At 38.1% G+C, this 27392-nt stretch overlaps 4 protein-coding genes and 1 long non-coding RNA gene across 5 annotated transcripts; all 5 read left to right on the top strand.

The window, feature by feature from the left end:
- The first annotated feature begins 343 nt into the window (after positions 1-343).
- Positions 344-3933, top strand: LOC125141158 (polymeric immunoglobulin receptor-like). The gene is made up of 7 exons (XM_047813223.1): positions 344-793; positions 884-1204; positions 2055-2396; positions 2877-3008; positions 3102-3206; positions 3562-3616; positions 3718-3933. The coding sequence occupies exons 1-7, from the start codon at positions 754-756 to the stop codon at positions 3878-3880; spliced, it is 1158 nt and encodes a 385-aa protein (XP_047669179.1). The 5' UTR covers positions 344-753; the 3' UTR covers positions 3881-3933.
- Positions 3934-9226: 5293 nt separating this feature from the next.
- On the top strand, positions 9227-11012 carry LOC125141160 (CMRF35-like molecule 8). The gene is made up of 3 exons (XM_047813234.1): positions 9227-9392; positions 9486-9806; positions 10203-11012. The coding sequence occupies exons 1-3, from the start codon at positions 9353-9355 to the stop codon at positions 10538-10540; spliced, it is 699 nt and encodes a 232-aa protein (XP_047669190.1). The 5' UTR covers positions 9227-9352; the 3' UTR covers positions 10541-11012.
- Positions 10643-15029, top strand: LOC125141209 (the record flags this gene model as incomplete). Its single annotated transcript, XM_047813595.1, has 5 exons — positions 10643-11012; positions 11699-11740; positions 11831-11932; positions 14200-14246; positions 14342-15029. Coding segments are annotated over 5 exons (882 nt in total), but the record flags the coding sequence as incomplete, so codon positions are not given.
- A 4206-nt stretch (positions 15030-19235) lies between these two features.
- Positions 19236-20620, top strand: LOC125141161 (CMRF35-like molecule 9). The gene is made up of 3 exons (XM_047813235.1): positions 19236-19434; positions 19529-19849; positions 20256-20620. Exons 1-3 carry the CDS (start codon positions 19395-19397, stop codon positions 20591-20593), a joined length of 699 nt encoding a protein of 232 aa, XP_047669191.1. The 5' UTR covers positions 19236-19394; the 3' UTR covers positions 20594-20620.
- A 1253-nt stretch (positions 20621-21873) lies between these two features.
- Positions 21874-23230, top strand: LOC125141167. The gene is made up of 3 exons (XR_007140526.1): positions 21874-22347; positions 22897-23029; positions 23123-23230. It is a non-coding gene; the product is annotated as an uncharacterized LOC125141167 (long non-coding RNA).
- The last annotated feature ends 4162 nt before the right edge of the window (positions 23231-27392 follow it).

The raw sequence follows: 27392 nt of genomic DNA on the forward strand, positions 1-27392 counted from the left end.
CAATATGGGGGTGTAGCGTGAGAATATGGGGGTGTGGCGTGAGAATATGGGGGTGTGGCATGGGAATATAGGGGTGTAGCGTGAGAATATGGGGGTGTAGCGTGAGAATATGGGGGTGTGGCGTGAGAATATGGGGGTGTGGCGTGAGAATATGGGGGTGTGGTGTGAGAGCGTGAAATTTGGGTCAATTGCGTGAGTCTCACGCTGAATGCGTGAGAGTTGGCAGCCTTGTTTTAAACTGCATTTTTCATCCTGTGTTACACTCCTTGTGCTCTAGGGGCAGTAGAGGTTTTCTGGCAGTACAGCAGTACAATGAAATGGGTTAATAAATATTATCATTAAAGTTAATAATAGAGAAATGTAGTGCACTGGAGAGTGGAAACATAACTCACACAAAGGAAGATGCACACATACAGAATGCTAATCTTAAACACTCAAACATCTTCATATGACTGATTACACACTGTTACTGACCAGAGGCTTATTTATGTGTTTGAAATTTGAAAGCATTTGTATTGTGTCTATGAAGTTCACACATATTTCAGACACACTTCCTGTTCAGCTCTTTCTCACACAGATAGAAGGGGAAGTGGGTGCAGCGTCACTTTATGGGTAAGACACAGATGAAGACACGACACATTCACAGAGCAGAACGAGGCAGTAACAGTGTGTAACAGAACAGGAGCTTTAATATCTTTCTGAAGTTAATATCTTAGCAGAGTTGGTGTAGAGATCTGTAAGAGTGAACTCAGGATGAAGATCCTCCTCATCTTCACCTTCTGTCTGATCTCAGGTAAAGAAATGCACTTCAAAATAATCCTCACTATCAGCAGTGCTGTATGAAAGAAGGTTTTGCGCAGATGGATTTTTGGTGTTTTGTTAGATGGAGGAGCCTCAAAGGAAGTAACAGCATATTCAGGAGGAGGAATCCTTATCAAGTGCAAGTATGATACAGAATACAAAGATAAACAAAAATATTTCTGTAAGGGTTCAATGCCAAGCTGTACTGGCCAAATAAAGTCAGGAGATAAAAACCAGTGGGTAAATTCAGGAAGATTCTCACTGTTTGATGACACCAAATCATCAGAGTTCTGGGTGATGATCAGAGAGCTCACTGTACAGGACACTGGGACGTATCAGTGTGGAGTTGATAGAACTTTAGTGAAAGACATTTACACACCGGTGGAACTGAAGGTAAAGGAAGGTGAGTCTCCCACCACTGCCTTCTGTTTATCTTTACAAAGATCTAGTGTCATTAAGAGATGTGGAAAATACAAAGTAACTGTACTTCATTTTCTCTATTTACTTTCTATACATAAAATTGTCATTAAAAAAAATTTCTCAGTCCCAAGAATAATGATTTGTCCATTTTTCCTTTGTACAATGCTGATAAACTATTTCTGTAAATTTTAAATTTAAAATCCCGCAATGCTTTAAAAAACAAAACAAAAAAAAAACATATAATCTGTAATTGATCACCAGAGCAAAAGGACTGCATATATGAGATAATTGATCATCATACACATACAGTAGTTAGTGATTAATTGAGGTGACCATGATTTGATTTAGAACTTGCTCCTAACAGGGTCCTTGGTCTCTAGAGAAGTGACTGAATATGCAGTGGGAAGAATTAACATCAAATGCAGATATGAGGATGAATATAAAGACAAATTAAAATCATTCTGTACGATCGGAAATCAGTGGTGTTTTAATCAAAAACAAACAAAACTGAACAGTGAATGGTCACATGACGGCAGATTCTCAATTCATGACAACAGACGTGCAGGATTCTTCAGTGTGTTTATCACAGAGCTTAATATAGAGGACACAGGAACATACGCATGTGGTGTTGTTGTGTCTGATAAACTGGAGATCTACACTGCAGTAAAGCTGAATGTAACAATAGGTCAGGAGCATTAATTATGTGTTTTAAGCAGAAGAAACATGTGGTCATATTTCTATGCAAATACACTGTAGACCTCTGTATGAGTTGTTATTAGGAGCTAGGACACAAATACACATGTAAAATTTGATTTCATCTGATTGGTTTGCAGATCTGTCCTATGAAAAGTCCTACAGTAAGACTGTCCATGTAGGAGGACATTTAACTGTCAGATGTAAATACCCACAATCCCTCAGGAGTGACCCCAAGTTTCTCTGTGGGGGGAGGATGCAAGATTTTGCTTGTTTTTATAAGGAATCTGTTAAAGATAATAAAAAATATTTAATTACTGAGAAAATGGCCCTGTATGATGACAGAGAAAAACAAATCTTCAATGTGAGTATTAGAGATGTAACTAAGCAGGACTCTGAATACTGGTGTGGAGCTGAGAAAGCCTGGACATCTGATCATGGATACAAGGTTTATTTCATGCGGATCAACCTGACAGTCACTGGTGAGTTTGTAGAGACGTGTAGACACACTGTGTTAACTTTTCTGATGTAACAGATCCTTTGTTTTGAAGCACAGACTCAGTACGCATCCTAACTAAGACTAATTTGTGATATTAATAGCAGTTCTGAATAGAAAATTCAAATATATCAGTTATTTTTTTAGAAACAAGCTTTTTATCACAATGAACTAAAGTGACCTACTTGATATTATCCTATAACCTTTAGACTTCTGTTTTTTTAGATTTTTATTAGGCTTAAATAAGTTCTGCCTGTGCATGTGTGTGTTTTTGCTTCGCTACATTTACTGTTACTTAGTAGTATTAATAGCAACAGAGCAATTGCTCACATCAACCTGTAACTGCTGATTTTGTCAGTTAACGGTAGTCAGAATTTCTGAAGTTCCACATGTGTTGCATCTGTACTGTTGCCAGTCATACACTAGATTTTATCACTTAATGTCATTCATTATCTAACTGAATTAGATCCATATATCCCAGTTTCAACTTCAAAGCCAACCCGCCCTTTATCATCATCATCATCATCTTCATCATCCCCACTTCTTCATCTCACAGATATAAACAAATCCTGGACTACTCCAGCTTCTCCTCCAGCAGGTGATTCTGCTCAGAGACACATAGTCTAACTATCAATACTTTATTAATCTGATCCCAGCTGATAAAGTGACTGTCTGTTTGTTTCTCTTCCAGGATTTCCAGCTTCCACTGTTATCACTGTGTCTGTAATTCTGCTGCTGCTTCTGATTGGAACCATAATCCTCACTGTGGTTTTACAAAAGAATTGCAGTTTGCAAGGTATACACACACACACACACACACACACACACACACACACACACACACACACACACACACACACACACACACACACACACACACACACACACACACACACACACACACACACACACACACACACACACACACACACAACATGTTAAATGTTAAACATGTTGAGATTCATCATTGGGTACTACAGTGATGATTTGTGAATATTTACTGAAGTCTCTGTCCAAGTTCACAATAAATTATTGTTCAGCAAATATTCTCTACCTTTATGTCATGATGAAATGTTAAGTCATGATAAAATCTCAAATAAAAAATTTAAACAAGACCAAGTACTATTGTTTATTTGACTACATTTTTGCAGCAGCAGCAGCTTCTGTTGGCAGGCATTGTGATGAAGAATCAGGAAATGACCAGAGGTAATTATCTTCATCAGTGAGTTCAGTTGCACATGAAATGATAGAAATAAGAAAATGTGAGTGTGTATATAAATATAAATTCTATTTCCCTTTTTTTTCAGGATTTTCTTACAGTGTGACTATGAAGAAATAAAATATGCTGAAAGTCTGATTTACACAACAGTGATTTTTTACAGCAATGCCACTAATGATGCAGCTACAATCATTAATGATGATGTGTTGTGTGACTATACTTCAGTCACTTACACTGCTGTATGTGGATAGATTATTGGATCATTAACTTGTATTATGTTCATCAATAATAAATTAAGGATTTGACGTTGGAAAACATAATTTATTTTAAATTCTTTTTAATTATTAAATTCTTTACTTTCCTATTGCAGTTTATTTTATTATCCTTTTTTAGAAGCTGCTTTTTGTTTCAGGTCTTCAAACAGCTAGCGGAGGAAACACTCTTCAGATTTTTTTAATGTTTGCTACAGTAGCTGCATTGAGTCATCACAAAAGATTTACAATATAGTGGCCGTGTCTGTTTCTCGAGGTAAACAAAAATCTATATACACTCAAAGAATTTGGTTTAGTCACCTTACTAGTGAGTGTTTAACAGAAACGTGGGATAAACCAAACAAGTTTGTCACATTAATACTTCACTTCATACCAACATAACATAACATATGTAGCCTCAAAAAATAAGTCGGAGTCAATTCCTATAATTATTATTTAAAGAACTCCTGGACCGTATTCTGAATTCCACTGTGAATTTGCAGATTTCATTTCAAACCTAGTTGTTTCTTTAGACAAAGCATTAATTGTTGGAGACTTTAATTTTCATTTTGATAAGTTAGACGATCCTCTGAGAATACCGACTGTTTCCATCTTAGGTTCAGCAAGGGTTAAGCAGAATGTAATACGACCAACTCATAATGAAGGTCACACTCGAACAAGTTATTTGCAATTTGCCTTGTCACCGTTTTAAATGTACATTTACATCTGTTACTGCAGAAAGATTTACCAATAGTCTCCCAGGATTATCATCCATGATTGGATCGCCATCAGACCCCACAGAACTTTATCAGGTGACTGACTATTTAGTGTCAGTATTTTGCTACACCCGAGATATTGTATCTCCACTTAAGAGGAACGTAATTAAAGAGAAAAAACACCCGGTACAAAAACCACACACAAATACACACACTGTCAAAAAGCGCACCATCTATTTGTAGGAGTGATGACTTCATGAATTACTTTAAGGGAAAAATTGATAACATCATGCAGAAAATTCAGACCATTAATTTAACACCAAACAATTTGATTGATAATGCTGTATATAATATTTCTGTTCTTGATCAGCACTTAGACTGTTTTACTCCCCTTCGAGAGACTGAGTTAATTTCTCCGATTTCTTCTTTAAATTTATCTACCTGCATACTGGTTCCATTACCCACGTGTTTCTTTAAACAGATACTACCAGTAGCTACCAAACCCATTCTAAAAATTAATAAATTCTTCCCTTAGATGTGAGAACCTACAGTAGATGTGAGAAAGGAATATTTGTGGGGTATAGTAAGAACAGACCAGCATAATTAGTGTATAATCCAAAAATCCAGAAAAGGAAAATGTCTAAACACAGACTAGACCAGGGGTCGGCAACCTTAAACACTCAAAGAGCCATTTGGACGTTTCCCACAGAAAATAAAAACAGGGAGCCACAAAACCCTTTTGACATCTAAAATGAAGATAGCACTGCATATATCGTTTTTTACCTTTTATTTCTGCAGGCAAACAAAAATATTTTGGAACAGTGTGAACTAACCTTAACAAAAAAGATGTTGGGTTGAAGGTTACCTTCAAATAAAATGTCCAATGTCTAATGGAGTCCTCTTCGTATTCATGACATCAAAATCATTCTGGTCAAAAAGCCTCTACTGCCCCTAGAGCAGAAGGAGTGTAACACAGGATGAAAAATGAACTTTACAGTATTCACAATAGAGGAATAAAGATGATAATGATGAGACAGCAGGAGTTTTTGAATTGTAGGAGATTCCTTCATTGCTGTTTGTCTGTGAAAACACAGTGACACAGTGATACTTTCTGTATCTGTAGCTATATATGTAGGTCTGCAAAGCACTCATAAGGGCATCTGCTAAAAGATTTTTATATATAATACAGAATACTGATATAATATTACATGGTTGTGTTTAAGTGTCAGGTTCGAGCTTAAACATTATCATTTTGAAATGTGTCTGTGTGGAGTGAAGAAGAAGGGTTGAGGAATTTATTTTTAAACAAATCATGCCTGGTGCAATGATGTGACTGATTCAGCAGTACTGTTCTCTTGATCTCTCTTTTTTCCTACTTACTTCTTTTTTATTGCATTTTTGCCAACATATACAGTGTATTACCTTAGTTACAAAAGGAGTTAGGTCTGATCTGTTAAGAGAAGAAACATGAAACAAACCAATCAGTACAGCAACTAAACCCCCACCTACTGTCAGGATTTCTGCTTGGACATTCTCTGCTGGAACACTAGGGGGCGTTCTGGCAGTGTGTTTTCTGTCACGTGTCTTGTAATACTTATCTGGTTGTAATTAGTTTAATTATTATGCATATTTATTTCCTCCGTGTTGTGGTTCGCTTCGCGGTGTCTTCGGCTTATATGTTTCAGTTCCTGTTTCCTGTATTTATTTTTTGTGTTTTGTTAATAAAATCTCTGTTTTTATTTTGTTATCCCTGCATTTGGGTTTACTTTTTTCCCCACGTTCCCTGACAGAAGGACTCTGCCGCAACAGACCCAGGGGAATACTACAAGCATACCTGATGGTTTTGGGTTTTTTGGATTTTTAAAATTTATTTAATTTATTTTTCTGGTTCCTATGACTATGCCCCATTCTTGTTCCTGTCTTGGACACTGCTCCAAATCCTAGTTAGTCCAGGATGCAGCAGCTAGAGTTCTAATGAGAACCAGAAGATATGTACACATCACCCCTATCTTATCCTCATTGCATTGGCCCCTAGTCATGTCTCACATTGATTATACTATTACTAAACTAGAAAGCACTCAGTGGTCTCAGGCCACAGTACCTGAGAGATCTTTTGATTTTTTTTATTAACCGTCACGCCTACTTTGATCAAAAGGTGCAGGCTATTTGGTAGTACTTTGGGTACAAATAGCTACAGCAGGGGGTAAAGCTTTTTCTTACAGAGCCCCACAGTTATGGAACAACCTTCCAATTAGTGTTTGGGACTCAGACACAGTCTCAAATGTCTGAGAACACATTTGTTTAGTCTAGCTTTTTATGAATAGCCTGTCTTAGGTTATAAATCACAGGGAGTTATTTCTTGCTACATCACCTCTGGCTTGTTATAGGGATAGATGTTAGAGATATATAATTACTTTTTTTTTTTTCTATTTCTATACTTCTGTATAAATGTAATTGAGTTACTAAAAATAGAAACATTAACTGTACATTAGTGCAGGATGCACAAAAAAGTGAACCAGTGCAAAATGCTCAGAGATGTGTGTGTTAAATGTAACACATATGAAACGGCAAAGTGGTGTTTTCATTGTTAATATTATTGATGAGGCCAGTTGCAGATAGAAAGAAACTATGTGTTGTGTAAGATTTTAGTCTTAATAGATTGCAGCACCCAGCTGCTGCGTACAGCCTCAATCTTAACTGCGTGTGACCTCTCTGTGGTGTCACACAGTGGTCTGGTCATTGGTAATCACCCGGAGCCTGTCATGTTTGTTGTAACAAAAGGTTTCTTCTGAATTTTTGACATGGGATAAGAGAGTAGAATAAGTTGTCTCTTGTGTTATCAGTGTTTACTCCATCTGGAGAGACAGCACCATGTTACAGTTAGCTAGCTTCATCTTGGAGTATTGACATTTCATTCAGCAAGATATCATAGAAAAAAAGAGTGGGAACCATGGGCAAATCTATCCAGTTTAACTTTCATGTGCTTTCCAGGTAAACGTTCTTTTGCCGACAAACACATTCACAGACAAGAAACTCTCTGTAAAGTGATCTGCTTTTTTGAGGATTACCCATAAACCCTTTCTTCTACCACTTAATATAGGTGCATCATTGTGACAGTAGATGACACAGTTATCCCATTCAGCAGGATTTAACATTAATCCTTTTTTAACTATGTTACACCAATTTCAGGGTCCTAGAAGTGTACAGGTTGTGAAGAGGTGGTATATAATGTTAATCTTCTCAGCAGATGCTGATATAGGAGGTGAGTATGGACCCTATAGTAGAGGTGTAGAAGTGCACATTTTTTGTCTTTGGTAGGTGGAACTTCTTTTGATACTGAGGGACCTACTGTACATCCTCTGATGAGCCTTTTTGATCAGAGTTAATGTGCAGCACTCACCTGAGGTCCTCTGTGATGATGTATCCCAGGAAGCAGAAGGAGACCACAGTATCAACTGGGAAGTCACACACATTCTCCTGTCTGGTCGGGCATATCATATATTGTATTTGGGGGGTTCCTATGTGAGGTTACCTTTGGTAAAGTCACCAAGGACAATAACAAATGTATGTGTCTCCAGCACGTTGGCTTGCAAAGGAATGTAGACATCGACTGTTATGAATAAAACAGAGTGGAAGGGCTTGCATCAACGGATCAAGAGAATGGAGGACTTCTGGTTTGGGTCATTTGTCGCTCCCACATCTTTTTAATGTAGATGGGGGTTTAGTTGCCGTACTGATTGGTTTGTTTTGTGTTTCTTCTCGTAACACATCAGACCTAACTCATTTTGTAACTAAGGTAATACACTGTATATGTCGGCAAATATTTAAAAAAAAAAAAAGAATTAGAAGTAAGTAGGAAAAAAAGAGAGACCAAGAGAACAGTACTGCTGAATCAGTCACATCATTGCACCAGGCATGATTTGTTTAAAAATAAATTCCTCAACCCTTCTTCTTCAGTCCACACAGAAACATTTCAAAATGATCATGTTTAAGCTCATACTTGACACTTAAACACCACCATGTAATATTATATCAGTATTCTGTATTATATATAAAAAATCTTTTAGCAGATGCCCTTATGAGTGCTTTGCAGACCTACATATATAGCTACAGATACAGAAAGTATTACTGTGTCACTGCGTTTTCACAGACAAACAGCAATGAAGGAGGCTCCTACAATTCAAAAAGTCCTGCTATCTCATCATTATCATCTTTGTTACTCTATTGTGAATACTGTAAAGTTCATTTTAAAAAGTATTTTTCATCCTGTGTTACACTCCTTGTGCTCTAGGGGCAGTAGAGGCTTTCTGGCAGTACAGCAGTACAATGACATGGGTTAATAAATATTATCATTAAAGTTATTACTAGAGAACTGTATTGTACTGATGAGTGGAAACATAACTTACACAAAGGAAGATGCACATACACAGAATGCTATTCTTAAACATTCAAACATCTTCATATGACTGATTACACACTGTTACTGACCAGAGGCTTATTTATGTGTTTGAAATTTGAAAGCATTTGTATTGTGTCTATGAAGTTCACACATATTTCAGACACACTTCCTGTTCAGCTCTTTCTCACAGATATAGAAGGGGAAGTGGGTGCAGCATCACTTTATGGTTAATACACAGATAAAGACACGACACATTCACAGAGCTGGACAGAGACTTTAACAGTGTGTAACAAAACAGGAGCGTTAATATCTTCCTGAATTGGAGTTGGTGTAGAGATCTGTGAGAGTGAACTCAGGATGAAGATCCTCCTCATCTTCACCCTCTGTCTGATCTCAGGTAAAGAAATGCACTTCAAAATAATGCTCATTCCCAGCAGCAGTGTTACATGAAGGAAGGTTTTGTTCAAATGGATTTTTGGTGTTTTGTTAGATGGAGGAGCCTCAAAGGAAGTAACAGGATATTCAGGAGGAGGAATCCTTATCAAGTGCAAGTATGATACAGAATACAAAGATAAACAAAAATATTTCTGTAAGGGTTCATGGCCAGGCTGTACTGACCAAATAAAGACAGGAGATAAAAACCAGTGGGTAAATTCAAGAAGATTCTCACTGTTTGATGACACCAAATCATCAGAGATCTGGGTGATGATCAGAGAGCTCACTGTACAGGACACTGGGACGTACCAGTGTGGAGTTGACATTAGTTTAGACAGAGACATTTACGAACCGGTGGAACTGAAGGTAAAGCAAGATTAGTGTTACGGTTCAGCCCGGACTTTTGGCCATGTGCTTCTGTTTATGTTCTTTGTCACGTGTCTTCCCCGCCCTTGTTTAGTCCTCCCCGTCTCTACACACCTGTTCCCTAATGTCATGTATATTTAACTGTGTCAGTGTATCATAGTCAGTGTACTCTTGTCCTTTGTCCTGTGTACTGTAGTTTCCGTCAGTTATTTGTCAATTTTTCCCTAGTACAAGGCTGATAAACTATTTCTGTCTATTTCTGTATTCTTTGTTTGAATATTAATAACAATTAACCTGTAATTGAGCAAAAGGACTGCATATATGACTTAATTGATCTTCATACACATACAGTAGTTAGTGATTAATTGAGTTGACCATGATTTGATTTTGAACTTGCTCCTAACAGGGTCCTTGGTCTCTAGAGAAGTGACTGCATATGCAGGGGGAAGAATTGACATCAAATGCAGATATGAGGATGAATATAAAGACAAATCAAAATCTTTCTGTAAGATCGGAACACATCAGTGTTGTTTTAATCAAAAACAAACAAAACCGAACAGTGAATGTTCACATGATGGCAGATTCTCAATTCATGACAACAGAAGTGCAGGATTCTTCAGTGTGTTTATCAGAGAGCTTATTATAGAGGACACAGGAACATACGCATGTGGTGTTGTTGTGTCTGATAAACTGGCGGTCTACACTGTAGTGACACTGAATGTAACAGAAGGTGAGGAGCATTAATTATGTGTTTTAAGGAGAAGAAACGTGGTCATTTCTATGCAAATACACTGTAGAAATGTGTATGTGTTGTTAATAGGAGCTAGGACACAAATACACATATAAAATTTTATTTCATCTGATTGGTTCTCATATCTGTCCTATGAAAAGTCCATCAGTAAGAGTGTCCATGTAGGAGGAGATTTAACTGTCAGATGTAAATACCCACAATCCCTCAGGAGTGACCCCAAGTTTCTCTGTGGGGGGAGGACACAAGATTTTGCTTGTTTTTATAAGGACTCTGTTAAAGAGAATAAAAAATATTTAATTGTTGAGAAAACGGCCCTGTATGATGACAGAGAAAAACAAAACTTCAATGTGAGTATTAGATCTGTAACTAAGCAGGACTCTGAATACTGGTGTGGAGCTGAAAAAGCCTGGACATCTGATCATGGATACAAGGTTTATTTCACACGGATCAACCTGACAGTCACTGGTGAGTTTGTAGAGACGTGTAGACACACTGTGTTAACTTTTCTGATATAACAGATGCTTTGTTTTGAAACACAGACTCACGCATCCTAACTAAGACTAATTTGTGATATTAATAGCAGTTCTGAATAGAAAATTCAAATATATTACAAATATAGCAGTTATTTTTAGTTTTTTTTTAGAAACAAGCTTTTTACCACAATGAACTGAAGTGACCTACTTGATATTATCCTTTAACCTTGAGACTTATGTTTTTAGACTAACAGATGTGATGAGCAGATTTTTATTAGGGCCAAATCAGTTCTTCCTGTGCATGTGTGTGTTTTTTCTTCACTACACTTTCTGTTACTTAGATGTATTAAAAACAACAGAGCAAATGCTCACATCAACCTGTAACTGCTGATTTTGTCAGCTAACAGCAGTCAGTATTTCTGAAGTTCCACACATACAGAGTGTATAATGTGTCTGTTGTGTTGCCTCTGTACTGCTGTCAGTCACTAGATTTACACTAGATTTACTCACTTAATGTCATTCATTATCTAACTGAATTAGATCCATATATCCCAGTTTCAACCTCACAACCTCAAAACTGCCCTTCATCATCATCATCATCATCATCATCATCATCATCATCATTTTCATCATCATCAACATCATCATCAACATCATCCCCACTTCTTCGTCTCACAGATAAAAACAAATCCTGGACTACTCCAGCCTCTCCTCCAGCAGGTGATTCTGCTCAGATGCACACAGTCTAACTATCAATACTTGAATCTGATCCCATCTGATAAACTGACTGTCTGTTTGTTTCTCTTCCAGGATTTCCAGCGTCCACTGTTATCACTGTGTGTGTAATTCTGCTGCTTCTGGTTGGAACCATAACCGTCTTTGTGGCTCTACAAAAGAGACAAAAGTTGCAAGGTACACTCACACACAGACACACAAATACACCACATACACTGCAGTAAATATTTTTTAACAAATTAATTTTGTGTGACTGGATCATGGTGTAGCGATTTTGGCCTGTGAAGCAAGGTAAATATTTACAAGTAACTATAACATGTTATAGTGACTTCTAAATATTTTAACCTAAGTTGAAATTAACGGTACTGGAATTAAGGTTACGCTTATTTGGTCTGTTCGTCCGGCGAACAGGCCATGTACCTTTATTAATTCTATGAAGGCGGTATCTTCCCGGCCAAGAAAGATTCGCTTTCCTTTTACTGTATACCGTAATTTAAATTAAATTAACTCAATAGAGCACGTAGTTCAGACCCGATGTTGCAGGTACCTTAATTTGTGAGCGAGACTCAGAGACAAATCACCTGTGGCTCAAAATTATGACATTTAATGAATGAGACAAACACAACATAAAACTAACTACACAAACAAACAAAAGAATTAGGGAAAACGAAAATGAAAAATAAAATAAAACAAAAGAAATTAAAATTGGGGAAATGGAGGAAAAGACTGGAAAGAAGAAACTAGAGAAAGGAAGGAAAGGAATGGCAAGCTTAGACTTCAAAATTAAAACACACCCTAACTGGGAAATCGTCACAGAAACTTAAATTCACCTTAAGATTCAATGAAAGATTCCTACTTAAAATTACGCATCTAAATTGGTTGGTAAAGGAAACGGTTACTTGCATTGGCTTACTGAACAAGTGTCCGGATGCAACAGAGAAATCTCTGAAAAGTCAGTTAGGGTGGGGTCAGACGTTCTTCCAAGTTCTCCTGAAGATCAGAATAGTTGTCGTTCTTGGAAGTGAAGCTTGCTGGAACTTCTTTGAAGGAAGATGGAGTCGTCTTGAAGCTGTTCCGGAAGTCTGACCACGGATTAGTGGTGTTTCTGACAATTTAAAGGTCGCGAACTCCACCCATCTTTGGGGAGATGACCAATACTTCAGTCAGGATTTTGGAGGGAAAAACTCCCTTTGTTTCAGGTGTCTGTGGGCATGGTTTAGCTATCAAACTTTTAGATGACTTTAAAGTTTGATCCAGGGTGTATTAAGATGGTATGGCGCCTTTTGTGCTCAAATAAAATACACCAGTGCTTGAAAAATGAGTAACCGATAATTTTGTGGTCATTTGGATACTAAACATGAAGGGTAATGACGGTATGAAGGCAGCGGTACATTACATACATAGATCATTAATCAAGGCAAAGATAAAGGCAAAGGAACAAAAATGAAACATAAACAAGATGCACTTTCATTAGGGAAGTAAAAAGAAAACGATAGCTTCGTATACATTCTGACATCAGACCTTAAAGGGGCATACGGCATTAGAACAGGTATAGATTAACATGCCATGATCAGTAAGATATGATGATAGAGTATAACGGATTTTAAAATACAATGTTGTTTTCTGACACATGAATAAAATACACTCTTGTCAGGAAATTAAGGAGTAAATAATTTTAAGTCAGGCAAGCCTTAAAAGAAGAAACACATTACAAAAAGGGTTATAAGAATGAGAACCTTAGAGTACCTTATCTTGGGTTTTATTAGTAAAAGGAATGTCTCATTGTGGTGTGTGTGTGTGTGTGTGTGTGTGTGTGTGTGTGTGTGTGTGTGTGTGTGTGTGTGTGTGTGTGTGTGTGAGTTCTGTTTGCAGGCCCCAATGAGCCGCATGGGGTTATCTGGTCTTTGTGTAGGCTCCAGTCATTCTGGAGCCAGGTGTGTGTAAAACTGGGTTGCTCATCAGTTAATTGAGGAGTAGATGTTGAAATTTAGGGTGCCTGGGACATGAAATCTAAAATGACTGGTACAAGACGCTACAATGGTTATTAGCAATGCTACCTCAGTACTCCAACTTATTTAGTCCAGAGTTTGGGTTGCTGTTTGTGTGAATTATTTTCCATGGAGATTGGAGGCATTAAATGACCCCTAGACGTGTGTGAGTGTGTGTGTGCGTGTGTGTGTGTGTGCGTGTGTGTTTTGAATGAGTGGTGCCCTGAATAAGTGTCCACCACGACTGACTAAAACTTCAGCAGTTCCTGACGTTCCTGAATCTAATAATTTACTAACTAAATAATTTCATAATGTCTGATTTTAGAAGACACAGTGTACATCTGAGTGCAGTTTCTATTTACCTCAGTGAACAAAAACAGGATTTTTTCATGCTCAGCTGGAGAAGCAATGACAGTGATGCTGTCGATTTACTGACTACTTTACTGCTTCTTTCAGCAGATTCAGCCTCTACTACTTCTGGCCAAGACCCAGGAAACCAAGTGGTAATTGATAAATCATTGTGTGTGTTCAGTACCACAACATATCCTTTGGAAGAAAAAAATCCCATAAATTTGTTTCTGTTCCTCTTTGCTCTCAGGTTCCTCGTGATATCTGTGAATATGAAGAAATAAAAGACAGCAGACGACTTTCTACCTCAGATGTTGGAAATTCCACAATTTACTCTACAGCTGAACTACCCACAATCCCCTCTGATCATCACACGGTTTATGCAAATTCAAAGTTACCCACAAGCCCCTACGATTCGGCTGCAGAATCTGATGAAGGTCTGAATTACACATCAGTGAGTTTTCATGCCAAATCCACCAGCTCTAATGATGCAGCTGCAAAGATTATCTTTAAGAAGACAGAGGTCTTGTGTGACTACGATTCACTTAGTCATGTTACTTCATCTGTCTAGTTTCTTATCATTATTACACCAAGTATGTGTTGGTGGAATATAACTGTGTCTATTACTTTGTTCTTCCCTTATTTTTTTTTTTAATTAAGTTGCTCTTGGTCATTTCCCTTAACCAGTGAGTATGAAAGCTTACGACTTGACTGTGGCCATCTGTTAAAATTTTATTAAAATGGCTGTTATTAGAGAAATGTGTTAGAGAAATGTGGTTGAACTGTTAAGAGAGGCTATCACAGTTTACTTCTGCTGTAGGCTACTGTCTAGTGATTTTTTTGAGAATTCCCATCATAAACAGTTGAGAGACAGTTAAAGCATGGAATTAGTACCATGTTACTGAAAGGTGACAGTGACTCTCTCCGACCCAGCACACACATCCTCATAGTGTGTCAATCGGCTTGGTTTGCTTAAAGAGTCATAACTTTATTGTGTTTATTGCATTTCCCAAATTCTTTCTTGAAGATCAGTTTAACTGCCCTGTTTGTCTCGATTTGCCCAATGAGCCCGTGACGATTCTGTGCAGGACACAGCCCTGCTCATGCTCGAGTATGTCTTTCACTTGCAAGGCCTCCCACAAAACTTTGTATCCGATCATGGTCCTCAGTTCACCTCTAACTTCTGGAGAGAGTTTTGATGCCTGTTCTCTGGGTTCCATCCTCAGTCTAATCGACAAACTGAAAAACGAAGGCATCGGAAAATGGAGGCTTCGGTTCCCTCAGCCCATGCCCTGTTCAAGTGTTGCTGACACGTCTGGAAAAAAGCTTGTGTGGTCCCACTCAGTGCTTCTAGGAGCTACTCCTGGTGGTCCAATAACAAGCGCTGTCCGGTACACCCGTATCGTGTCAGTCAGAGGGTCTGGCTATCCATCAGAGACCTGCCGCTTAAGGTGGCCTGCAGGAAACTTACCCCACGCTTTGTTGGGCCTTTTCCCAACTCCAAAATGCTCAATCCAGTGGCGGTCTGACTCAAGTTCCCCAGAGTCCTACGTATTTACCATGGATTCCATGTCTCCAGACCGAAACCAGTTCAAGCCTGTCTCCTCATCACCCAGTTCCATCGTGACCATCCTAACCAGCCAGGAGGGATGTCATGAGACATGGTTTCTGTGTTTTTGCCTGCCCTGTATTACCGTGCCTGCCTCTGTACCAGATTATTGGACAATTTTTCAGTCTATGTTTTTGCCAGCCCTGTATTACCCTGCCAGCCTGTGTACTGGATTATTGGACTGTTTTTCACTCTGTGCGTTTGCCTGCCTTGCCTAATTATTTTGTCAAGCTCATTAAAGACTTTTATTATTTACATCGGCATCCTGTATTTGAGTCCTCCACCCTGACAGGTACACTAAAATATGATCAAATATTTAACAGGTTTCATATGATTCATCTCATGCCTCGGAGATATATATATATATATATATATATATATATATATATATATATATATATATATATATATATATATATATATATATATTTTCTCAGTAAGATTTTTGAACAGATTTGTATTTGAATTCAATTGTAAAAATGGTCTGAAAAAATATGACAGGAAAAATAAAATGACTGTGATTTTCACAGTCTATGCTTCTGCTCAATTACCCACAATCCCTCCTGATCAGGACGTCTAATCCACAGCTCAGTTACCCACAGATCTCTCTGATACCCCAGGCGGTGCTTCTCGGGAGTCATTTGAGAAATCTGCTGAAGATCTGAATTACACAGTAGTGAGTTTCCACACTAACACCACCAACTCCAATGATACAGTTCCAGAGATTATCTTTAATAAGAAAGAGCACTTGTGTGACTATGACACATTCAGTCATGTACATTTTGACCAGAATATTAAGGGCTCTGTAATTGCGGCAGATATTTATATACCTTTTCTTATTTTTCCTCTCTACTGTTCTACATCCACACTATATGTGGCGCCATGACTGCAATGTGAATGGAAAGTTCCAGTAAAGATAGCTGTTCCAATTTATGGTGGTGATACAGAGTCACCATTTGACTAAGAAGAAAGCTCCTAGCTCATAGGTTGTGATTATGCTTAGATTCTGAGCTCTTGTTTACGATGTATGGGTTTAATTCTAATCTTGGATACCGATGGCCAATTAGCCTTCCTGTCTTTTTCATGCCAGAAATTACAAATTCTGTAAAGCCTAGCACACTGCTTTGATAGTATTTGGTGTTGTTCTCTTTCATAATAGCACACTGTTGCTAAAAATGTTTTTTATTTTACACTGTTTGTAGATCATTGTGATCTGTTCAGAAATACAATGTGATTTGTATGTTCTAATGTGCTGCACCTTAAACATGTGTTGGGCTCTTTAAGAATGTCTTCCCACCCCCTGGGGGCATATGTACCAAGAACACACGTGTGCCATGTTCATATGTGATGCGTCCTATGTCGGACACGAGCTCTGTTAATAAAACATCTCTCTGGTGTGGTGAAACCTTTGAGCCTAACATCTGAAAGGCAGCAGTGCATGCTCTACCATCACAGTTTATATTCAGTATTCTATAATATTTCATTATAACTTTTCATGTGACAACACTGAAGAAATGACTGTGCTACAATATAAAGTAGTGAGTGTACAGCTTGTATAACAGTGTAAATTTGCTGTCCCCAAAAACTCAAGACATAACCATTAACGTCTAAACCGCTGGCATCAAGGCAGGATACACCCTGGACGGGGTTCCAACCCATTGCAGGGCGTACACACACACTGTCATTCACTCATGCACTCACACACTTTGGACAATTTTCCAGAGATGCCAATCAACCTACTATGCATGTCTTGGGACCGGGGGAGGAAACCGGAAAACTCTTTCCAATGGAGCCACTGATAAACCCAAAGTCCTTTGCGTTCTCTGCAATAAGGAATTTGCATACCATCGAAGTAGTTCTAGCATAAAATTCCACCTGAACTCAAAACATATTGCGAGCTCTGCAGTTAGCACAACCCCGGATGCTGCAGGCAAGCTATGCGAAAACCACGCTGACTGAAAATCGCCACAAATTAAGTAAGTCGTCCTCAGAAACATTAACAAATGCAATATCTAAATGGATTACAATGGACTGTAGGCCTGTTAATATTGTGGAAGACAAGGGGTTAATGGATGCTTTTTGAATTGTTATGTTACTGCCATTGCTGTGATAGCCTAAGTGATAGGCTTGTGTTAAATAAAAAAAAACTGCTTTTTGTTATATTGGTTTAATCTTCCTCAAACACAATCATTTTAATTGACATTTTGGGGGAAATAATATTTATGTGCAATCAACTAATATTTATTTGCAATTAAATATTAGATTCATTAATCGCCACATCATGTAATTAAGTAGATTAAAATTTTTAATCGCTTACCAGCCCTAGTTTAAAATTACGTTTTCCTCCTGTGTTACACTACTTGAGCTCTAGAGGGCAGTATAGGATTTCCTGCAGTAAAGCAGAACACACTGACATAGATTAATATATATCATCATGAAAGTAAATACTGTAGAACTAAGAGGAAAAATAACTCACACAGAGAAAGATGCACACATGAAGAATGCTATAAGAATATTAAACACTCAAACACCTTAATATGATTGTTTACACACTGTAAAAAATACACCTTTGAACAGTGTTTTAGGGTCATGGTATATTACATTTAAAGCATTTAGCAGACACTCTTATACAGAGTGACTTACATTTTTATTTCAGTTTATACCCCTGAGCAATTGATGGTTAAGGGCCTTGATCAGGGACAACTTGGTGAGCCTGGGATTTGAGCCAAGGACCTTCCGATCAGTAGGTGAACACCTTAACCATTTACATTTACAGCATTTGGCAGACGCCTCCAGAGCGACGTGTGCTTAAAAAAGTGCTTAAATCTCTAACATTGAATACATTAATGCTGGTTCACTAGGTTACATACTTAAGATACCATGAGTTTAAAACATTTGTTCAAAGTTACAATGAAAAAGTGTCAAAGGTTTTTTTTTTGTTTTGTTTTGTTTTTTAAATGCAAAAGATAAGGAAAGAAGTGCTAGTTGAAGTGTTTCCTGAATAAGTAGGTCTTAAACCGCCGCTTGAAAATAGCCAGTGACTCAGCTGTCCGGACCTCTAGGGGAAGTTCACTCCACCACCTTCGTGCCAGAATAGAGAAGAGTCTTGTAGTATACTTGCCTCTTACCCTGAGAGATGGTGGAACCAGTCGAACAGTGCTGGTAGATCGGAGGTTGCGGGGTGCAGTGCGAGGAATGATGAGAGCTTTGAGGTAAGAGGGAGCTGGTCCATTTTTGGCTTTGTAGGAAAGAATCAGTGTTTTGAATCGGAGCCACTGAGCTACCAAATCCCTTATGATAAACCCCGTATCTTATGTCTGTAACCTGGTGAACCAGATTTAATGTATTTAAAGACTTAAAAGAACTTTTGTACATCACTCTGGATAAGGCTGTCTGCCAAATGCTGTAAATGTAAAAATGTAAATGTAACTGACCAGAGGCTTGTTTTTGTGTTTGAAAGCATTTGCATTGTGCCTATAAAGTTCACACATATTTCAGACACACTTCCTGTTCAGCTCTTTCTCGCACAGATAGAAGGGGAAATGGGTGTAGCATCACTTTATGGTTAATACACAGATGAAGACACGACACATTCACCGAGCAGAAAGAGAGAGTAACAGTGTGTAACAGAACAGGAGCTTTAAGATCTTTTTGAAGGAGAGTTGGTGTAGAGATCTGTGAGAGTGAACTCAGGATGAAGATCCTCCTCATCTTCACCCTCTGTCTGATCTCAGGTAAAGAAATGCACTTCAAAATAATGTTCACTATCATCATCAGTGTTACATGAAGGAAGGTTTTGCTCAGATGGATTCTTTGGTGTTTTGTTAGATGGAGGAGCCTCAAAGGAAGTAACAGGATATTCAGGAGGAGGAATCCTTATCAAGTGCAAGTATGGTACAGCATACAGAGATAACCAAAAATATTTCTGTAAGGGTTCAACACTATACTGTTCTGTACAAATAAAGACAGGAGATAAAAACCAGTGGGTAAATTCAGGAAGATTCTCACTGTTTGATGACACCAAATCATCAGAGTTCTGGGTGATGTTCAGAGAGCTCACTGTACAGGACACTGGGACGTACCAGTGTGGAGTTGATAAAACTTTAGTGAAAGACATTTACACACCAGTGGAACTGAAGGTAAAGGAAGGTGAGTCTCCCACCACTGCCTTCTGTTTATCTTTACAAAGATCTAGTGTCATTAAGTGTTGTGGAAAATACAAAGTAAATGTACTTCATTTTCTCTATTTACTTTCTATACATAAAATTGTCATTTAAAGAGAATTCGCAATCCCAAGAATAATTATTTGTCCATTTTTCCTTTGTACAATGCTGATAAACTATTTCTGTCTATTTTAAATTTAAATTCCCGCAATGCTTTTTAAAATATATATATAAATCTTGTCCTCTTTGTTTGAAAACTAATAACATATAACCTGTAATTGACCATCAGAGCAAAAGGACTGCATATATGACTTAATTGATCTTCATACACATACAGTAGTTAGTGATTAATTGAGTTGACCATGATTTGATTTAGAACTTGCTCCTAACAGGGTCCTTGGTCTCTAGAGAAGTGACTGCATATGCAGGGGGAAGAATTAACATCAAATGCAGATATGAGGATGAATATAAAGACAAATCAAAATCATTCTGTAAGATCGGAACACATCAGTGGTGTTTTAATCAAAAACAAACAAAACCAAACAGTGAATGGTCACATGATGGCAGATTCTCAATTCATGACAACAGAAGTGCAGGATTCTTCAGTGTGTTTATCAGAGAGCTTAATATAGAGGACACAGGAACATACGCATGTGGTGTTGTTGTGTCTGATAAACTGGCGGTCTACACTGTAGTGACACTGAATGTAACAGAAGGTGAGGAGCATTAATTATGTGTTTTAACCTCTTAGGGGATCTCCGCCTATATGACTTGCCCAACAAAAAGTGGTACAGCTCCCACATACTTTGACACACAGGGGTGAGGTATTATTTGAAAGAAGAGATTCTCTAGTTTCAGAAACTAGTCAGACTAATTCAGATTGATTCTAGGCCTTACTGGCACAAAGTTACAGGGGTTAGAATGAAGGTTTTCATGTCCGCCTGGGTTGTTTACCTGATAAACTGATCAATCTTATTTTTTTGGAACATGCTAGGGACAAAACAACTGAGAGTCATAGCCACATGTCTTGGCTTTCACCAAAAAAAATTCCAAGTCAAAAGACTCAAAAATGGATTTTATATGAATATTTTTCTATGGCCATGGTCATCGGGTGCAGCGTTTTTGTGTACTTGTTTACTATATAACTTTGAAATAAAAGGCTGCATGCTCAGTCTGAAAGGCCATAAACAAGCCTAGACTCTCTCTCTATCACTCTGGTGTGAAAAAAGGCCTGTAACTTGACACCCTGAGCTGTGAGAGGGACAAAAGGTCAGGGATTACGCAAGAATTTTTTTGCGCATCCAGTTCACTCAGACACAGGCAAAGAACATACGGCATGCCGCATAGCGTTGGAATCGTCTGCTTATTGGCTAAACAGCTGTATAGGTCCCAGCCCATTTCATTGCTATTGGAAGGAGTAATTGTCAGTCAAAAGCGGGTTCCCAAAAAACTGAGGTCATGCCACCATTGGCTTCTCAGCCGTCTATCTCTGCCATACAAGCACCGATTGGCTCAAATGAGGGCTTATTTGATTCGTTAGGACCTGGGCTATAAACGTAGACTTTGAATTTTTGAATATCCCAATTAGAAGTTAGAGCGGCAAAACGAGATGATGGCGCACTTCTGTTTCCAGTTTTCAGAACACTAACGGAATATTTGCGGCGCGACCAGAGCGTTTTGGATTAAAAGGCTTACAGACTTCAATTCCTTGGACCTGTGTGGAATTTTGTGGATTATTTGTGTTGGAATATATTACCCCAGTGAAGACAGAGATGCGTCTAAAGGTAAGGGAAAAACCGGTCTAGCGCCACCTAGGTCAGTTTTGTCCAAAATTTTTTTCTAATTGTATGAAGGCTGTGAATCATATTGTGCTTTGTGTGTGGGTTTAAAATTTAAATTATTGAGAGTATAAACTTTAATAGGTAAATAGGTATTTTCGTGTTTTTGGAGGATTTGATGCTTTAAAGTTGAATTGAAGCTTGTTTCTGGGTCATCCCCTAGTGGTCACTTTGGCACGGCGACCCGTAAGTAAGCAGAAAAAAAACATGTGGTCATATTTCTATGCAAATATACTGTAGAACTGTGTATGTGTTGTTAATAGGAGCTAGGACACAAATACACATGTAAACTGATCTGATTGGTTTGCAGATCTGTACTATGAGAAGTCCATCAGTGAGACTGTCCATATAGGAGGAGATTTAACTGTCAGATGTAAATACCCACAATCCCTCAAAAGTGACCCCAAGTTTCTCTGCAGGACGCAAGATTTTGCTTGTTTTTATAAGGACTCTGTTAAAGATTGTAGAAAAAAATAAACTTTTGGGAAATTCTCCCTGTATGATGACAGAGAAAAACAAACCTTCACTGTAAGTATTAGAGATGTAACAAAGCAGGACTCTGAATACTGGTGTGGAGCTGAAAAAGCCTGGACATCTGATCATGGATACAAGGTTTATTTCACACGGATCAAACTGACAGTCACTGGTGAGTTTGTAGAGACGTGTAGACACACTGTGTTAACTTTTCTGATATAACAGATGCTTTGTTTTGAAGCACTGATGCAGTACACATCCTAACTAAGACTAATCTGTGGTGATATTATTAGCAGTTCTGAATAAAAAAAAAGTTCTGAATAAAGTTCTGAAAAAATTCAAATATATTACAAATATAGAAGTTATTTTTTTAGAAACTAGCTTTTTATCACAATGAACTAAACCTACTTGATATTATTTTTACCCTTCAAACTTCTGTTTTTAGACTGTGATGAGCAGATTTTTATTAGGCTTAAATCAGTTCTTCCTGTGCATGTGCAAGTTTTTTCTTCACTATATTTCCTGTAAGATGTATTAAAAAGTACAGAGCAATTGCTCACATCAACCTGTAACTGCTGATTTTGTCAGCTAACAGCAGTCAGTATTTCTGAAGTTCCACACATACAAAGTGTATAATCTGTCTATTGTGTTGCATCTGTACTGCTGTCAGTCATACACTAGATTCACTCACTTAATATCATTCATTATCTAACTGAATTAGATCCATGTGTCCCAGTTTCAACCTCAAAACTGCCCTTCATCATCATCATCATCATCATCATCCCCACTTCTTCGTCTCACAGATAAAAACTCTGATAAAAAATCCTTGTCTACTCCACCTTCTCCTCCAGCAGGTGATTTTGCTTAGATGCACATAGTCTAACTATAAATACATGATTATTCTGATCCCATCTGATAAATTGACTGTGTGTTTGTTTCTCTTCCAGGATTTTCAGCTTCCACTGTTATCACTGTGTCTGCAATTCTGCTGCTGCTTCTGATTGGAACCATAACTGTCTTTGTGGCTCTACAAAAGAGACAAAAGTTGCAAGATACAGTACACACAGACACACAATACATACACATACACAATGCAGTAAATATTTTTAACACATTCACTTTGTGTGACTGGATCATGGTTATTAGCAATGCTACCTCAATACTCCAACTTATTTAGTCCAGAGTTTGGGTTGCTGTTTATTTTCCATGGAGATTGGAGGCTTTAAATGACCTTTAGATGTGTGTGTGTGTGTGTGTGTGTGTGTGTGTGTGTGTGTGTGTGTGTGTGTGTGTGTGTGTGTGTGTATGTATGTGTGTGTGTGTGTGTGTGTGTGTGTGTGTGTGTGTGTGTGTGTGTGTGTTATGAGTGGTGCCCTGAATAAGTGTCTGCTCCGCCACGATTGACTAAAACTTCAACAATTCCTGATGTTCCTGAATCTAATAATCTGCTAACTAAATTATTTTGTCATGTCTGATTTTCAAATTCAAATTCAAATGAATCAAATTCAAAGTTACCCACAAGCCCCTACGATTCTGCTGTTTACCCTACTGCTCAACTATTACTTTCTTCCCCCCCCCCCCCCCCCCTTTTTTTTTATTAATATGCTCTTGGTCAATTCCCTTAACCAGTGCCCTTCTAAAATAACCAGCATTGCTGGTCCAGCATAAGGTATTTTTTGCATGCTGGGACCAGCTTGAGATGGTGGTATGCTGGTCCAGCATTAGGTGCTGGTTGCTGGTGTTCTGGCCAACCAGCCTGGGTTGCTGGTGTGCTGGCCGACCAGCTTGAGATGGTGGTATGCTGGTCCAGCATTAGCTGCTGGTTGCTAGTGTGCTGGCCGACCAGCCTGGGATGCTGGTATGCTGGTCCAGCATCTGGTGCTGGTTGCTGGTGTGATTTATATATATATATATATATATATATATATAATACACACACACACACATATATATTTGTTATATAAGTTTGTTTGTTGACAATGACATTTGCCATCACTGTAATTTACAGATGTGCACAAATAACATTACACAATATAACCTTTACAACACACATTTTTGGTCTTAGCTTCCGCTCTCTCTTTTAGCAAGTAACAAGTAGTATGTGGTGGCGATGACCATGTTTTTTTAAGAGGTGCTACCCGGAGTCATTTGCCTTTAGACAACTCCTGCTCTATGTCTTCTTTGTTCTCTGAAAAATTATAGAAACAAAATAGGAAACAAAACTATATATCACTCATTTGTTTATATTGTGCAGTGAATGAGTTACGATAAAACAGCTACTGCTTAAGTTACATACCTTTTAAGTATTAGTATTTGTGCAGAAGAAGTCTTGCTTCCATCATACAGTAGCTACCCAATAGACCTGAGTTTGTTCAAACATGTCATAGTTAAAGTCCTTAATTTCGCTAGTTGAATCAACTGCCGTGCAGCTGTCATCCAGGTACCTCACGTATGCAAACTTTCTGATTCCCAGTGATCAGCAGATACGTCATGTAGAAGAGGAAGCTTTTTTATTTACCCCAAAACAAAATCCTAATTACGGTGGCAAAAACATGTTGATCTTATACTAATTCCAATAAACACTGTAAGGTATATAATGTAGTCGAAAACATTGCGAGATTTATTTTTGGAAAGTGCAGGAACTACATTTACCTACATAGTTGCTTTAATGGTTGCATAGCAACGCTGATGCTGGGTAATATCTCTTCACATTACCGCTTTACTAAAAAAACAGACAAACAACTTAACTACCTCTTAATTGAGACAAATGGATTATATATATATATATATATATATATATATATATATATATATATATATATAGATAGATATATATATATTATATATAGATAGATATAAATATATGTCTTTCAAAAACCATCATTCGGTATGATTTATATGCTTTATATGCTTCCCTCATGGAGCCCGGGAATTCAACAGTTGTTGGTATTACTATATTTATTTAATTTGTGGAGACACTTTAATCCCTAACAAACGATTTTTAAATGTTTTTATTCTTTGTTATTCAAAGCTTTTTGAGCTTTGTTATTTCAGTTCTTTATTCAAAAGAGGGAGCAAAAGAAATACCACTTAATTAAATATATTCCAATATATTGTGTTTTAATCGTGTTACATAGAAACATACACAAGCAAAAATAAAGGTTGTTCCCATAAAGCTCATTCCAGAAAGATCATACTGGTTAACCAGCTACACCAGCCCCGTTTTGCTTCATAACACCATGACTATGCTGGCCACCCATCTATACCAGCATTGACCAGCATTATACCAGCACTGACCAACATTATACCAGCACTATACCAGCATGAACCAGTAAAAACCAGCCTGGACCAGCATGGAATTGTTCAGTGCGCACCCACACACACATTGAGATAGTCACTGCACACTTGTGAGGAAATACCACCACCAAAAACCAGTCCCTCACCCCTAGTGCTCAAGCCCTGCCAAGAAAAAGATGACATACATCAACTCAAAGAAATGCATGCATCAAAGACGAGAACTAACCAAAACGTACAGAGAAAACGGATGTATTTGGATAATGCTGCTTGGTTTGTATTTGGATAATGCTGCTGCTGTAATTGGTTCCTGCTTGTTTCACCAGCTCAAGGTCTTTTTTCGGCTAGAAATCAATAAGTTGCTCCTGCACATTCTGTACCTTTAAATGATATATCAAGACAAAATTTTTTGGGATATGGACATTATATTGCTTATACTATTTTTTGTCAGAAAGCTCCTTATACTGGAATTGCTACTAAAGACAGAACACAATATACAAAGAGAAGTAAATGGCATGTATACAAGATTCTAATGGTTTTGCTGCTACTAAGTGGAGATATTCAACTAAATCCTGGCCCATCAGTAAATTTTAACCTAGACCAAAACAATGACTTGCCCAAACACTGTTTACAGAAAGCAGTGTTGGTTTGGAATGATTCAACTGGAAGGAAGGAACCAACAGATACATTTCCTCTGGGACTGATGGCTACCGAACATTAAATGTGTATTAATTGTCTTATTCTTCACCAATATGAACATGAACCAGTGGATGTAAGAAGCAAACCGTCTGTAACTACCAGGCCAACCCTAGGCCTCAGCAGCGGAAGATCTACAACCATCAGGCCAGCCTTTGGCCTCAGTGGCAGTGGCCCAGCTGCCACTGAGCCAGGCTTAGGCCTCAGCAGTAGCCAAGCTACCATTGGGCCAGGCCTTTGCAACAGCAGCCAGGGCCAGGCTCAGAACTCAGCAGCGGCAGCAAAGCTACCAGCAGGATAGGCTCAGGCCTCAGCAGAGGCAGTAGTAGCAATAGCCCAGCAACTACTAGGCCAGAACTAGGCCTCAGCAGCGGCAGTCCAGTTACCACCAGGCCAGACTACGGGCAAGATTCCGGGCCTAGTAACTGCTGCGGTGAAGTTACCACCAGGGCTACTGGTCATGCGGTATGTAAAGAAAGACAATTTAGATTCTTTCAGACTGTGAATCATGCAAAGGTTATATGGGACCCGAAGACTAAACCAAGTGGCATTGTTGGAGGACATTTGAACATTCGAAGTATTATATCAAAAATACATCAGATTCAACATTTACTGATAGATTCTAATTTGGATTATCTATGTTTAAGTGAAACCTGGCTAAATAGCAATACTCCAACACATATGATTGATGTACCTGGTTATATTTGTTTTAGAAAAGATAGACTAACTGGCAGGGGTGGTGGTGTGTTGATTTATATTAAAGAAACATTTAAACTTTTAGAATGTGTGGGCATCACTGTAGTGTTGTCGACAAAAATGAAGTTTAATATTGTTACTTTATATAATCCCCCTCACATGATGTATCATTTTAAACTGATCTAGATCAATGGTCCCCAACCATCTTTTCCCTGCGGACCGGTCAATGTTTGATAATTTTACCACGGCCCGCTGGGGTGAGGGGTGGCGGGTATAATAAATTTAATTTAATTGTATTTAAACATGCCTTTTTAACTCACAACAATGCTAAATCTATGAGAACCCTGAGCTTGTTTCTTTGCAACGAGACGATTCCATCTGGGGTAATAGGAAACAATGACACCCGAAGTGTGTTGCTTATGTCCAGTTTATTCCGTTGTTTTGTTTTGGTTGCATTCACTACAGAAAACCCCGCTTCACACAGATAGCATGTCGGAAATGGCAATAGGGATTTAAGTGCTGTGGTGACAA

The sequence above is a fragment of the Tachysurus fulvidraco genome, chromosome 5 (assembly GCF_022655615.1).
Source record: "Tachysurus fulvidraco isolate hzauxx_2018 chromosome 5, HZAU_PFXX_2.0, whole genome shotgun sequence".
Classification (NCBI taxonomy): Eukaryota; Metazoa; Chordata; class Actinopteri; order Siluriformes; family Bagridae; genus Tachysurus; species Tachysurus fulvidraco.

Coding starts and splice junctions, on each gene's coding strand:
- LOC125141160 (XM_047813234.1), top strand. CDS start 9,353: ATGAAGATCCTCCTCATCTTCACCCTCTGTCTGATCTCAG. Junction 9,393..9,485: donor CACCCTCTGTCTGATCTCAG/GTAAAGAAATGC, acceptor GTGTTTTGTTAG/ATGGAGGAGCCTCAAAGGAA. Junction 9,807..10,202: donor GGAACTGAAGGTAAAGCAAG/ATTAGTGTTACG, acceptor TGCTCCTAACAG/GGTCCTTGGTCTCTAGAGAA.
- LOC125141161 (XM_047813235.1), top strand. CDS start 19,395: ATGAAGATCCTCCTCATCTTCACCCTCTGTCTGATCTCAG. Junction 19,435..19,528: donor CACCCTCTGTCTGATCTCAG/GTAAAGAAATGC, acceptor GTGTTTTGTTAG/ATGGAGGAGCCTCAAAGGAA. Junction 19,850..20,255: donor GGAACTGAAGGTAAAGGAAG/GTGAGTCTCCCA, acceptor TGCTCCTAACAG/GGTCCTTGGTCTCTAGAGAA.
- LOC125141158 (XM_047813223.1), top strand. CDS start 754: ATGAAGATCCTCCTCATCTTCACCTTCTGTCTGATCTCAG. Junction 3,207..3,561: donor AAAGAATTGCAGTTTGCAAG/GTATACACACAC, acceptor ACATTTTTGCAG/CAGCAGCAGCTTCTGTTGGC. Junction 3,617..3,717: donor GAATCAGGAAATGACCAGAG/GTAATTATCTTC, acceptor CTTTTTTTTCAG/GATTTTCTTACAGTGTGACT.